The sequence below is a fragment of the Salmo trutta genome, chromosome 4 (genome assembly GCF_901001165.1).
Source record: "Salmo trutta chromosome 4, fSalTru1.1, whole genome shotgun sequence".
NCBI lineage: Eukaryota > Metazoa > Chordata > Actinopteri > Salmoniformes > Salmonidae > Salmo > Salmo trutta.
In genome coordinates this window covers 54824371-54838414 of record NC_042960.1, presented here as the reverse complement: position 1 = coordinate 54838414, position 14044 = coordinate 54824371, and the positions used below count along the sequence as shown (strand labels likewise).

Genomic DNA, 14044 nt, shown 5'->3' with positions numbered 1-14044 from the left:
GACAGAGCTACAACTCCTATCTCAAACTCTCCCCAGAAAGAGGTTCACTATTTCAGGCTTGAGATAAATCACGTTGGCTGCCAAAAAATCATGCTGTATTTAGATGTGAGAAAAACTATAATTTGCATCATCACTCGTTCCTGACCGGCTACTTATTATTTTAACTCCTTCCCAAATACTACACAACAAATATTTTGCACCGCCTTCATTGTCTTTAGAAACACTTTCCATTGGCTTGGTCCCAATGTTCCATAATTGCCACAAACCGCTTATGTAAATATCAAGTGGTTAACGAATAATTAGTGTTTCATTGGCGAACAACCACCTCTGATCCCCGTCTACTCTGTTAGACCCCTCCCACGTAGAGCCGCCCTGAAGACTAGACCCCTTTTGAATGACAGCGCAGGGGAAAGATACGAATTTTTGTCTAATTTCCCGCAGCTATAGCGTCGATGAGCATCAGTCGAAGAACTCCATTCTAACTGAATGGATTGGCATGGGGAGAAGCGGACCTCAAAACTTGGCTAAGCGGCAGCTTTGGAATTATATTAATTTTACGATGGCTTTACTTTCGCTGCTGCTCAGACCAGGTAAGGCAACATTCATATATGTTCTCCTGTGTGCATGCAAAACATTTTCCCCGCATCCCGAATGGATGATGGAAAACTTTCTTGGCTGTGCTAAATGGTGCGAGATGAGCGAGACTTGTTCACAAAAACACTCGCTTTCTTAAATATTTAGGAACTAAAATATGGCAGTGTGTTTTGTTTACAGTATATTTATGTACATGTAGTTATAGTAATTGTCAAACAGTAAATAGCTACAAGTTAAATCGGTAATCAGCGGTCTTTTGCTGTGTGCCTAGACCTTCAAATGTAACGGTAGTCATTGGCCTATACCAGGCTAGCTAGCAGCCATCGTCGCGAACCAACAGGCTGCTGTTGCTAGTTAGCTAGCTAGACAACACGAGCTACTTCGGTCGAACTTTTAGCTACATTCGCTAAATCCGTCAAGTAGCATTAATCACGAGCAGTCTTCATTTATGTATTTTTTTCACGATCGTAGTTATACTTTATCGATACTATATTCACACACAAAGTCTTGAATAAAGTTCGAGCTTGTAGAAGTCCGCTAATAAAGATCGTTAGCATTTGGCTTGATAACCTATTCACGTTGTATTCAAACATGTTGTTTGTACAAAGTAGCAACAAATTGCTAATACGTTTTAACGCGTAACACGCTAACCAGCTGTTAATGCCGTGACTAGTTTACCTTGCAAAATGAAACGTTAGATGGTGTTTTGTTCATGCTTAATTTGTTACCATGCATGGCATGGTGTCAGACTTCTCGGCCTCTGAATGTGTCCATCGTACAGTAACTTGACATTGTTTTGGCCTGAGCTTTGTTGTGTGCATGCGCGATACATCGTCAGACGTTTGGATGCTTTGTTACCAAAACATGCATCTAACTAACGAAACAAAGTGTGTATGTGTGGTGATTTGCTTTTTGACTTTAAATTACATTTGAAGGTCTTTGAAAACTCACATAATATTACATACACAAGTTTCACTCACAAAAGAGTGGTAGAAATGGGAAGGTCAACAAATCAATGGGGCGTTGAGACGTGAATGTGTAACGTGTTGATGCTTTTCTCCATAGACCATTAGATAAACTTCACATACAGTTGGGCGCTATGAATTCTATTTTAATGGATTTCAATTAGCGACGTTTACGCATTGCACTATGTTGTTAGTGATAGTTGAATCATTTTCAATGTAGTTCAGCATAATAATCATGGAATATTCATTGTCCATTAATCATCCCCAGTTAAATTATTACTTCCCCATAATGTGGTAGACTGCTATGACATGGTTATTGTGCATTTTGAGTGTATTCATGTACATAGCAGGATGATGATAATTCTTATTAAACTGGATATGCCATGCTTGCCTTGTTTACATACTAAAGCCAACCTCTATTCCACAGATTAGTTCAGTTTATTTTGTTTCCCTTAAATTGTTCTCAAGCCTATTGAAATATGTTGTTATTAATGCAAATTCGTCCTATTCTCTTCTTAATCCTTTCCTATGTTTTCCGCACATTGCCTCTTGTCAAAGGCTGGCCATAAAGAGCCTATAGAAATAACCATGGTTGTTTATAGCTCTATATGCCGTGATTGTCAAAAATGGACAATCATAGCCGAGCTCGGTGACCCCAGTGCTTGCAGGGAGATCATTGGCGGAAATCAGACGAGGGATGGTAGAATGCTTCTGAGTTGACCTCTCACACTCATCTCAGTTTTGATTAACAGTTGCCAAGACTTATGTGGGCTTCAGTTACTAGAGAATATATTCACACAGTTTGCAACCAAGGATCTTTTCGGACTGTCTGGGAAAAATATTTCAATATTTTTATTATTGGCAAGTTCATCATGCCCTTTGGTTTTAGAACAGTTTGGAGGACTTGTTGATTAGCCTATGTCAGATGTTAATAAAAAATTGTTTATATTTCTGTTTTCAGTCTTATTGAGGCTGTTTATTTATGTGTGTGTTATGTCTGTGACATCTTATGACACTTGCACAGGCAATAAGTTGATGTAATGCAAATGCACCTGGCATCTAGAGCTTCAAGATAAGACTATAATATTCTCAAAATGTCAAACATTGGAATACATAGTCTCCTTGTCGCCCCCAACATATTCACTGGCAGATGCACAGTACTGAGTAATAACTTCACACAGGAAGTGCCAAATTTATACAATCCCAACATCCTTGGCCAGCTGTTGCTCAATGCTGAACAAGCATGGCTCTTTGTGCAGTACCTCTTGGGTCTGAATTCAGCCTCGTATACAGTGGTCATGTGCCATGCTCCTTAATGCCCCCCATATTGACCCAGCAACAGCCAAACCATATTCAACACCCTTAAGCAAACTACACAGATTGGCTTCCTCCAGCAGTGAAGCACTGTGTTATTTCAGTGAGGGTGAGTTGAGGGAAATAGGTTGAGACTGACCATTCCCGTGTGGGCTGGCTGGTGTAGTTGGGTTTTAATGAGCTCTTTATTGACGTAAATTCCATAGGTGGAAAGGTTTGGCTGTCCTGCTGCATGTAGCTAGGCTGTACAGCTGATGTGTTTAAACCCTGAAAATTCACTATAGCAAAGTTATTAGGCAGTGAACAAACAAATAAGAGTGATTTCTATTGGACATTTTTTAAATTATATGGTGGTTACAGTTGTGTTAAGCAGTTTTTTCATTATCAATGTTCATTCTTACAAAGAGTTGAGACACAAAACACATTCGTATTAGAGGTCGACCGATTATTATATTTCAACGCCGATACCGATTATTGGAGGACCAAAAAAGCCGCTGCCGATTAATCGGCCGATTTTCTATTTATTTATTTGTAATAATGACATTTACAACAATACTGAATTAACACTTATTTTAAGTTAATATAATACATCAATAAAATCAATTTAGCCTCAAATAAATAATGAAACATGTTCAATTTGGTTTAAATAATGCAAAAACAAAGTGTTGGAGAAGAAAGTAAAAGTGCAATATGTGCCATGTAAGAAAGCTAACGTTTAAGTACCTTGCTCAGAACATGGGAACATATGAAAGCTGGTGGTTCCTTTTAACATGAGTCTTCAATATTCCCAGGTAAGATGTTTTAGGTTGTAGTTATTATAGGAATTATAGGACTATTTCTCTCTATACGATATGTATTTCATATACCTTTGACTATTGGATGTTCTTATAGGCACTTTAGTATTGCCAGTGTAACAGTATAGCTTCCGTCCCTCTCCTCGCTCCTACCTGGGCTCGAACCAGGAACACATCGACAACAGCCACCCTCGAAGCAGCGTTACCCATGCAGAGCAAGGGGAAGAACAACTACTCCAAGTCTTAGAGCGAGTGACGTTTGAAACGCTATTAGCGCGCACCCGCTAACTAGCTAGCCATTTCACATCGGTTACACCAGCTTAATCTTGGGAGTTGATAGGCTTGAAGTCATAAACAGCGCAATGAAGAGCTGCTGGCAAAAAAACACGAAAGTGCTGTTTGAATGAATGCTTATGAGCCTGCTGGTGCCTACCACCGCTCAGTCAGACTGCTCTATCAAATCATAGACTTAATTATAATAAACACACAGAAATACGAGCCTTAGGTCATTAATGTGGTCGAATCCGGAAACTATCATCTCGAAAATAAAACATGTTTTCCTTTCAGTGAAATACCGAACTGTTCCGTCTTTAATCTAACGGGTGGCATCCCTAATCTAAATATTCCTGTTACATTGCACAACCTTCAATGTTATGTCATAATTACGTAAAATTCTGGCAAATTAGTTCGCAACGAGCCAGGCGGCCCAAACTGTTGCATATACCCTGACTCTGCGTGCAATGAACGCTAGAGATGTGACACAATTTCATGTTAGCAGGCAATAGTAACTAAATTTGCAGGTTTAAAAATATATACTTGTGTATTGATTTTAAAGAAAGGCATTGATGTTTATCGTTAGGTACATTGGTGCAACGACAGTGCTTTTCTCGCAAATGCGCTTGTTAAATCACGCGTTTGCCGAAGTAGGCTGTGATTTGATGAGAAATTAACAGGCACCGCATCGATTATATGCAACGCAGGACACGTTAGATAACTACACATGGTTGATGATATTACTAGTTTAACTAGTGATTATGTTAAGATTGATAGTTTTTTATAAGATAACTTTAATGCTAGCTAGCAACTTACCTTGGCTTCTTGCTGCCCTCGCGTAATAGATAGTCAGCCTGCCATGCAGGCTCCTCGTGGAGTGCAATGTAAGGCAGGTGATTAGAGCATTGGACTAGTAACCGGAAGGTTGCAAAAACGAATCCCCCCTGAACAAGGCGGTTAACCTCCGTTCCTAGGCTGTCATTGAAAAGAAGAATGTGTTCTTAATCTGACTTGCCTAGTTAAATAAAGGTGTAACAAATAATAATAATAATCGGCAAATCGGTGGCCAAAAATACCGATTACCGATTGTTATGAAAACTTGAAATCGGCCCTAATTAATTGGCCATTCCGATTAATCGGTCGACCTCTAATTCGTATACACTACCATGAACTAGGCCTAGCTATATCTTCGCTTTGACTTACACATGAATGGTTCAAATTCTAAACAAAATACTTTCCCCCTAATGTTTCTGATCACCTGTTATTGGGGGGTTGTTGGCAACTTTAGCGATGATAAACATGTAGCACCTGCCTACTGTTTCCTCCCTCCCCACAGCACACTGCCAGCAGTGCCGTATCCAGCGCTGCAATGCTGAGTACGTGGCCTCTACCTCGCCCTCTAGTGGTCTCCAAGAGGACTCCCCGTCCGATGTGGACTACTGCATCGCCCTGCGCGCCTACGCCCTGTGTACCCGACGCACGGCGCGCAGCTGCAGGGGCGACCTGGTCTACCACTCAGCTGTGTTCCGCATCAAGGAACTCTTCTCCCAGCAAAACTGCTCCAGCGACGGGCCCACCTCCTCGGCCAAGGCCACCAGCACCTCCAGGCCGGCCGTGTCCGAGCTATGCGACTACGAGAGCCGTGTGCTGGCTTTGGGCCCCGCAGGCCAGGGGAAGAAGTACGCCCACTGTGGATTATTTGGGGACCCGCACCTGCGGACGTTCCGCGACGAGTTCCAGACGTGCAAGGTGGAGGGGGCATGGCCTCTCATCGATAACCGCTACCTGTCAGTGCAGGTGACTAACGTGCCTGTTGTCCTGGGCTCCAGTGCCACAGCCACCAGCAAGGTAAGCTGTGCTATGGGTTCACATCTGGTCATGTTACTGACAGTAATGTCATTAAAACACTAAAAAACATAGGGCTCAATCATAGCAAAGATACCTGAACTTTTAATGTACAGTACCAGTCAAACGTTTTGACACACCTACTCATTCAAGGGTTTTTCTTTATTTTTACTATTTTAAACATTGTAGAATAATAGTGAAGACATCAAAACTATGAAATAACACATATGGAATCATGTAGTAACCAAAAAAGTGTTAAACAAATCAAATATATTTTACATTTGAGATTCTTCAAAGTAGCCACCCTTTGCCTTGATGACAGCTTTGCACAGCCTTGGCATTCTCTCAACCAGCTTCAGAGGTAGTCACCTGGAATGCATTTCAATTAACAGGTGTGTCTTGTCAAAAGTTAATTTGTGGAATTTCTTTCCTTCTTAATGTGTTTGAGCCAATCAGTTGTGTTGTGACAAGGTTGGGGTGGTATACAGAAGATAGCCCTATTAGGTAAAAGACCAAGTCCTTATTATGGCAAGAACAGCTCAAATAAGCAAAGAGAAACTACAGTCCATCATTACTTTAAGACATGAAGGTCAGTCAATCCAGAAAACGTCAATAACTTTGAGTGCAGTTGCAAAAACCATAAAGCGCTATGATGAAACTGGCTCTCATGAGGTACGCCACAGGAAGGAAAACCGAGTTACCTCTGCTGCAGAGGAAAGGTTCATTAGAGTTAACTGCACCTCAGATTGCAGCCCAAATAAATGCTTCACAGAGTTCAAGAAACAGACACATCTCAACATCAAATGTTCAGAGGAGACAGCGTGAATCAGGTCTTAATGGTGCAAAGAAACCACTACTAAAGGACACCAATAATAAGAAGAGACTTGCTTGGGCCAAGAAACACGAGCAATGTACATTAGATCATGAGCAATGAACATTAGACCGGTGGAAATCTGTCCTTTGGGCTGATGAGTCCAAATTTGAGATTTTTGGTTCCAAGCACCGTGTCTTTGTGAGACACAAAGTTGGTGAACGGATGATCTCCGCATGTGTGGTTCCAACCATGAAGCATGGAGGAGGCGGTGTGGGGGTGTTTTTCTGGTGACACTGTGATTTATTTAGAATTCAAGGCACGCTTAACCAGCATGGCTACAACAGCATTCTGCAGCGATACGCCATCCCATCTGGTTTGCGCTTAGTAGGACTATCATTTCTTTTTCAACAGGACAATGACCCAAAACACACCTACAGGCTGTGTAAGGGCTATTTGACCAATAAGGAGGGTGATGGAGTGCTGCATCAGATGACCTGGCCTCCACAATCACCCGACCTCAACCCAATTGAGATGGTTTGGGATGAGTTGGACCGCGGAGTGAAGGAAAAGTAGCCAACAAGTGCTGAGTATATGTGGGAACTCCTTCAAGACGGTTGGAAAAGCATTCCTCATGAAGCTGGTTGAGAGAATGCCAAGAGTGGGCAAAGCTGTCATCAAGGCAAAGGGTGGCTACTTTGAAGAATCTAAAATTTACAGTCTTCACTATTATGCTACAATGTAGAAAATAGTGAAAATAAAGAAAAACCCTTGAATGAGTAGGTATGTCCAAACTTTTGACTGGTACTGTATGTCATACATTGAAGTCAAAGGGAGATTGGCACAATGGTTCAATATATAGAAATATTATCTTAAGTTAGGATTCAATCTGTCTCTACTGCCTCCAGGGACCCTACCTCTGACCTTCCTCTTCCAGACACCAGTGGACAGACTGGGTCATTTAGTGGGGTTGGATCAGGGACATGCTTGAGCGCTTTACCTTTAACACATGGGTAGTCATATGGTAGGGATTAACGCTTGCTCAAACATTTTCCTCTCCCACAATTGGATAACCTTTTTCAGCTCTCTAGTCAAATAATTAGCAGATCTTTTTGTGTAAATATGGAATTATTTGGAAAGATAAAGAAGTTGTTCGGTAGAAGCAGCATATTTTTGATTCTACTGATTGAGTTTGGCTTTTCTTAATAGAATCTGATCCCTGAAGTCTGAATTTAAGTCTGGTTCTTTGGCTATATTTATACTGAAGACCATACTTGGAGCTCAACGTATTATTTGTAGATATGCACTAGATGAATACAACACTTGGTAGACACTAAAAAGTAGGCCTACTATCGATTTTACTAGTGCTAGCCCACCTTGCCACATTTGCTTATTTTCTAAGAGAATCTATTTTTATCAGTACTGTTATTTTCAGTTCATGTGAATTACAAGCAACAGCACCAATGATTGGGTTTTGGACTAGCCAGACTCTGAGAAGACCAATAGAAATAGGCCTAGGCCAAATCATATAGGCTAGATTCTATAAAAAACAAAGTTATACTGACTGTGGTCTGCAAGTTTCTTTTATATCAGAGTTTGTTGAAATCAATGAACCTCAAGGATTTTAGTAAATAACCTTCGCTAGATTGCATATGCGTTTTCAAAGTAAGCCAAACACTACTAAAGAGAGAACCGTTGAGCAGATTTCAGACCCAACTATTTAAATTAGTTTGGAGTGCATATGAGGGGAAAAATACAAAGCTGTAAGTCAGGGCGCCGGTGCCAACACCCGCATGTCCCCACCGTCTGCTTGAATTTGGGTAATTTTCAACTGTTACAGTACAGAAAGGAAATCGTTAATCAAAAACAGTATCCCCTTAACTGTAAAGTTAACCATAGCCACCTCTTTTACGAACAGCTTTGAAGAAATGTCGGCCTAGTACAAAAAATCCAGACTGGGGTCCAGAGTTGTCAGAGAGTAGTCCAGACCCTGTGGCAGTTGTAGTAGAAGGTATTTCAGATTTATGGGCCTATCAGACAGCTGGGTTTGTTTGATCCTGCACTCTCTCAAGAAAAAGTATGAAGCCATACATATGCAATGGTTTATGACATTTACATTGATATTTGTTTTAGAAGGCACATATTGAGTAGGCCTAGTTGTTTCTTTGGGGTTGATTATCTCTAAATTGGTGGGCCAAGACATCATCTATGTGTTAGTGATGTTTTCTAGTCCATATTTACTGAAAAATAAAGAGCATAATGAATATTTCTGCTCACGGTGCTTTCCTTCCTTCAGATTACACAATAGTTGTATACCTTTTCCAAGAGAAAGACAGGAATTTGGGTTTTCAAACTTTGAAATGAACTGTTCCCCTTGTCATAAATAGTGAAGGTCCTGCTGACATACTGTGGCTCAACATGGTATTACATTATTGAATGCTTCTGTTGGTTCTGCTGCTTAGTAGACCTATTAGTAATCTGTGTACCGGTATGCAGGACACAACTTTTAACAGATTTCACCTTCATGCAGTACTACTGAAAGAGTAGAAGGGTAGACGTTAATTGAATTGCCTCCAATTGAATCAGGAACGGACTTTCATTCACTGGCATCTCTTTGTTTGCATCTTTCAGATAACGGTGATCTTCAAGTCGTACCATGGCTGTACGGAGCAGAAGGTGTACCAGGCCACCACAGAGGACCTACCCTCTGCCTTCCAGGATGGCACGCGGAGTGGTGGGGAGGGGGGCAGTCTATGGATCGTAGAGAAGGGCGGCTCCGGGGGCCGCCTGGTGAAGATCCAGGCCCGCTACATTGGGACGTCCATCATAGTGCGCAGTGTGGGCCGCTACCTTACCTTTGCCATCCGCATGCCGGAGGACACCCTTGACTTTTCTGAGGAGAACAGTGGGCTGCAGCTCTGTCTGCACGGATGCCCGCGCAACGAGCTCATCAAGGAGCACATGCTGGGGCGCCAGCCTCTTCACCCCCGCCTCCCAGGCTCCGGGTCTAACCCTGAAGTGGGGCCCCTCCTGCCCCCACACCAGACCTACACAGTGGAGCACGCCACAGCCAAGTGCAGGGAGACCCTGCAGGTGGAGGACGTGTACTTCCATTCCTGTGTGTTTGACCTGCTCACCACGGGGGACCCTGAGTTCTCCATGGCAGCCTACGGGGCCCTGGAGGATCTGAAGGCCCTTCCTCCCAGCAAACTGAAGCAGAACTCTCCGAGGACTCCTCGTGTCCAACTCAACAGAGGGGGGCCACACATGCTGGCTACAGCCACCCCCAGTCTGGTCACATTCCTGCTCCTGGTTCTGCTGCTTATGTAAAGGGAAAATAGGACTCAAAGTTGAAGTGACCCCAGCTTGAGGACAGAGTACCTAGAGGTCAGAGATGTTTTTCTTTTGCATTTGTGAATGTTGTGGTTCTTTTCCTGTCACTGAACCATTTGAAGGATTTAACACTCAAAAAGGATCCCAGTGCTTCTTGTCCCCCATATACATGATGGCTGCCAGCATCTGCCACTTAATTGAGTATGAGTCTGAATGCACGCAATCATGTGGGATCTGTCGATGGTTAAGTGCGTAATGCTCTTTCCATTTTCACACTGTTTGTAAATTGGATTAAGACAGTTACAGGATGCTTGAAATGTGAAATTCATCATAACACTGTTGTTGTCGTCTGTGAGCCTGGATGTAAGGCAGCTTATCAAAAATAATCTTTGTAAATATTTCATGTTTGTTGGGAATACGTCACGATGCACACAACCCTGCCAGACATCATAATCATAGAAAGTAGGCCTATCAGGCTTAAGATGGTGAAAATGGTCTATTATAGTGCAGAGACCTTTGTGGAAATTTAAGACACAATATCTTTACAGTATCATCATTTGGCACCTAACAGTTAACACTCCACATTTAGTTCCTCTGTGTTGTCATATTTACTGAAAATATGTATGTTTCTTAAATGGGATGATCCAACAACTAAATGAAAATACTACCTATCCATATGTATTTGGTTTCAGTGTGATATTCTCAGTACTTTTCACTGCATCCTAGTGTGATAGTTATCAGTTAGGTGAAACACTCCCTCTTCAAGCTGCTTGGCTTCCAGTTTTTAAAGGTAAAGAAACAAAATCTCTATATAATAATATATTGAAAGAGTGTATATATGTGTTTTATATTGTGTACATTTGCCTGTGTATAGATGTTTTAACTGTAATATGTTTTATTGTTGTGATTAGTTAGGTATTTTTAAATTCTTGTATGAAAAGTTAACTAATATGTGTTTTACCTTATCTGTCATTTTCCATATTAAAAAGTGTTGGACACCAGGGCTTAGTTTGTTTGGTATTTTTCCATCCGCCTTTCAATGCTGTCTACTGCACTAGATGGGTTTTGCTAGTGTAAATCTGTCAATTCTCTGAGTTTTCCTAAATGGTTGTATTTTGGATTTACCATAGGCCATTGACTGTTTCTGAGTGAAACTAATAAAAATGCCTATAATTGGGATAAAACCCAGAAGAAAATGTCACTGCCACAGCCTTTGCACCACTGATGGATAAGACCCACTTCTCAGTTTCGGATAAAGTGAAACACTTTCGAAAAACACCCTGGATATATTTAAAATGAAGGCATTAGGTGTTCAGGTTGTGTTGAACGAGGGGAACATTTGTGTCATGGACCGTGTGGAAGGGATTTACTTGCCAACAGAAAATATAACACATTTCTGCTGCGCACTGGAGCCTGTTCCACAGATTGACAAGCCAGAGATATTGATGGCTTTCCCTCTAGCCCGTCCAGCCCACTTTCCTGTTGATTAAATGGAGATCTACATTTAAGCAGTTCTGAAATTAATTTAGATTTAAGCCAATCGGGTAACTAGTGTTTTTTTTATTTTTTTTTAATGCCAAGATCTATGCCAAATAATTTAGAATTTGACAAATAGTGAGGGACAAGGTTTTCTCTCCAAGCGAGGAGAGAACCTCATTTTGTTTGTTTTGTTAGGGGCTTATAGGCTATTCCTGAACTGGCAACTACAACATATGGTTAACAGAAGGGTGTGTATAGCACTCTGAAAGTACCATTCATAGAAGCATAGTCAATGGTTATATTATGGTAATAATCCAAGTTTTCCAAGTCTGTAGGCTACAGGTGCCCTCTTCCTGCATACAGAACATGCCATGGTTATTATCCCACCGATTCCCTGCCGGGTTCCTCAAGAGTCCCCAAACTAACTGCTTCTATCTGGCTCTACTTTCTTTGTGTGCATGCACGTGTGTGTGTGCAGTAGTAAGGGGTGTTTATGTGTGGTCTCTGTGTAAATGTTAGCTTACTGCTGAGCTGGCTAGTGAATCTGATCTAGTTTGCTACACTAGGCTTTAAACAAGGTTTGGCCTTTGCTTGACAGTATTTTAAAAACAATAAATACACCACAGACAGCACAGGACATTGTTAGATACATAAATGTTCCCAGTTAGCTAGTCAGCATGCCCTGGCTGTGTTTTATTCCAGTATTTATTCATTTTGCAATGTAGGCTAAGCCATATTCTCACATTGTCTGCTGTATACTAGTATGCACATTTCAGATGATACTCCAATGAGTCACAAGGGTATGGAGACGGGCAGGAAAATTATGGAACGCGTCAGTTGCCCTAAATCGTTTTGTTTTTGGGGTGCCTGCTTCATCCTTATTTTTTATATCATCTGAGGGGAAAAAATATGAAGGGAGTCAATTGTGTCGGGTTGTAAAAGCTGTCACAAGATATCTTGTCTTGGCAGCCGAGCAGGCAGAGCACTAGTTCACATGCTGACGGCTATATGGGTCCAATTGACGCTTTAATGGTTCTTTTTCTGCACTATACAGTCCTTTCTGTTTTTATGACGTTTGTCAACCCTCCCACTTCAGTTGCCTTATCATTTTTCATTCCATAAATAGATGGGTTAAGACTGTCCATGTTGTTCTTTGATTGTGAACATGGTGGGGGAGATGAAATTTCAATTTTCCTAGCTGTGTAAAAGAAACTGAAGATTCAGTCCTGATTCATATCTGGGAGAACTAGTGACAGCATGACTACTGCCATTAAAACTGACATGTGGGCTCAGAATAGTGAAAACTTGAAACATTTAAACATCTGACAAGCCAGTACACAAATTAGGTTAGAAGATCAAAAATAAATAAATACGTTTACAAAAATGTTTTTCTTGAAAAAACATGTTCCTTTAGAATAGATATCTTGCATGCTCAGAATGGTACACATATGAAAACTTACGTTATGTAAAGGATTGACATAAGTGGGTTTGTACATTTCAGCCATATAGATTGGCCATCACCCACCCTCTACAACCAGTCTCCCTTCATTTTCCCCTGTAAACAAGGACAATTAAAATGCTAATGAGTTGAGAACAAACCCTTGAGTGATTGATACTCTTGACGGAGAAATTAATTTGATATTAACAGAGCAGTTGGCAAGATAAATAGATAGTGCTATGTGAGTCTTCTCCTTGATTGATAAATAGTTAGATTGATGGCTGTTTTTATACAAGGTTGAAAATGACTTTGCCTTGATAAGGACATAGAGTTCTGTATTATACAAGGTCAACAGAATGTTCTATGTCAAGTCACTTTGCATTGTAGTGCTATTTAAATATTAGACTGGTGAAGTTATTGTTAGTATAGTGATATTATCTTCAGTCAAGATTATACTAAAAAACATGGTGCAAGACTCTCAATGTATGCAATTTATTCCAAGCAATTTGTAAAGGCAAAAATGCTGAGATTCACTGTGGACACTGAGAATCTTTTTTAAAAGCACTTTCTCTTCAATCATTTTACATTTAGGGAGTAAATAGTTAATTATATGAGAGCGTGGAACTCCTGTTTCATAGCTCAGCTACCTTTGTGGACAGCAGCAAGTATCGGTAGTTCTCAAGTTTGTATTATTCTTTACATGTTTTTCATGGCCTATTAAATCACAACTCGTCCTGTTTTCCCATGAATCAGTGGCAGGTAGCTAGTGTGCTGTGCATAATGATAATCAGTAACATCATTTTTGGATTACCCAAACTCAGTATCGTAATCTGATTACATGTATTCTTTTGGATTCCTTTCCATTTAAGAGGCATTAGAAGAAGACAAAAAAAGATCCATTAAACGCATTTGGTGTCATCATAGTAGTCTCTGACTTGTGGTCAGACTCGCTCAGGTGGAAAAAACTTCAAACTGCACCTTTTTGCTGAAATTAATGTCATTGAGAAAGAAACAGAAAGGTGTCATAATGTCTTTTTTTCTCAGACATAATTTCTGAATTTAAAAGTAATCCAAGAAGTAATGCAGTTTTCCAAAAGTATCTGTAATCCGATAACAATATTTTTACTGCTAATGTAACTGATTACTGTTCCATGTTTTTTTGTAATCAGATTAAGTGCAACTGATTACCTGTAACCAG

The 14044-nt window shown here is 40.7% G+C and overlaps 1 protein-coding gene across 1 annotated transcript; it reads left to right on the top strand.

Annotated features, from left to right (window-relative positions):
* The first annotated feature begins 255 nt into the window (after window positions 1-255).
* On the top strand, window positions 256-10930 carry LOC115192640 (repulsive guidance molecule A). Its single transcript, XM_029751391.1, has 3 exons — window positions 256-590; window positions 5277-5788; window positions 9228-10930. The coding sequence occupies exons 1-3, from the start codon at window positions 395-397 to the stop codon at window positions 9924-9926; spliced, it is 1407 nt and encodes a 468-aa protein (XP_029607251.1). The 5' UTR covers window positions 256-394; the 3' UTR covers window positions 9927-10930.
* Window positions 10931-14044: the final 3114 nt, after the last annotated feature.

Bases quoted from the DNA above. Each gene is read 5' to 3' on its own strand.
- LOC115192640 (XM_029751391.1), top strand. From the start codon at position 395: ATGACAGCGCAGGGGAAAGATACGAATTTTTGTCTAATTTCCCGCAGC. The intron at 591-5,276 runs GTAAGGCAACAT...CCCTCCCCACAG, and splicing joins TTCGCTGCTGCTCAGACCAG to CACACTGCCAGCAGTGCCGT. The intron at 5,789-9,227 runs GTAAGCTGTGCT...TGCATCTTTCAG, and splicing joins GTGCCACAGCCACCAGCAAG to ATAACGGTGATCTTCAAGTC.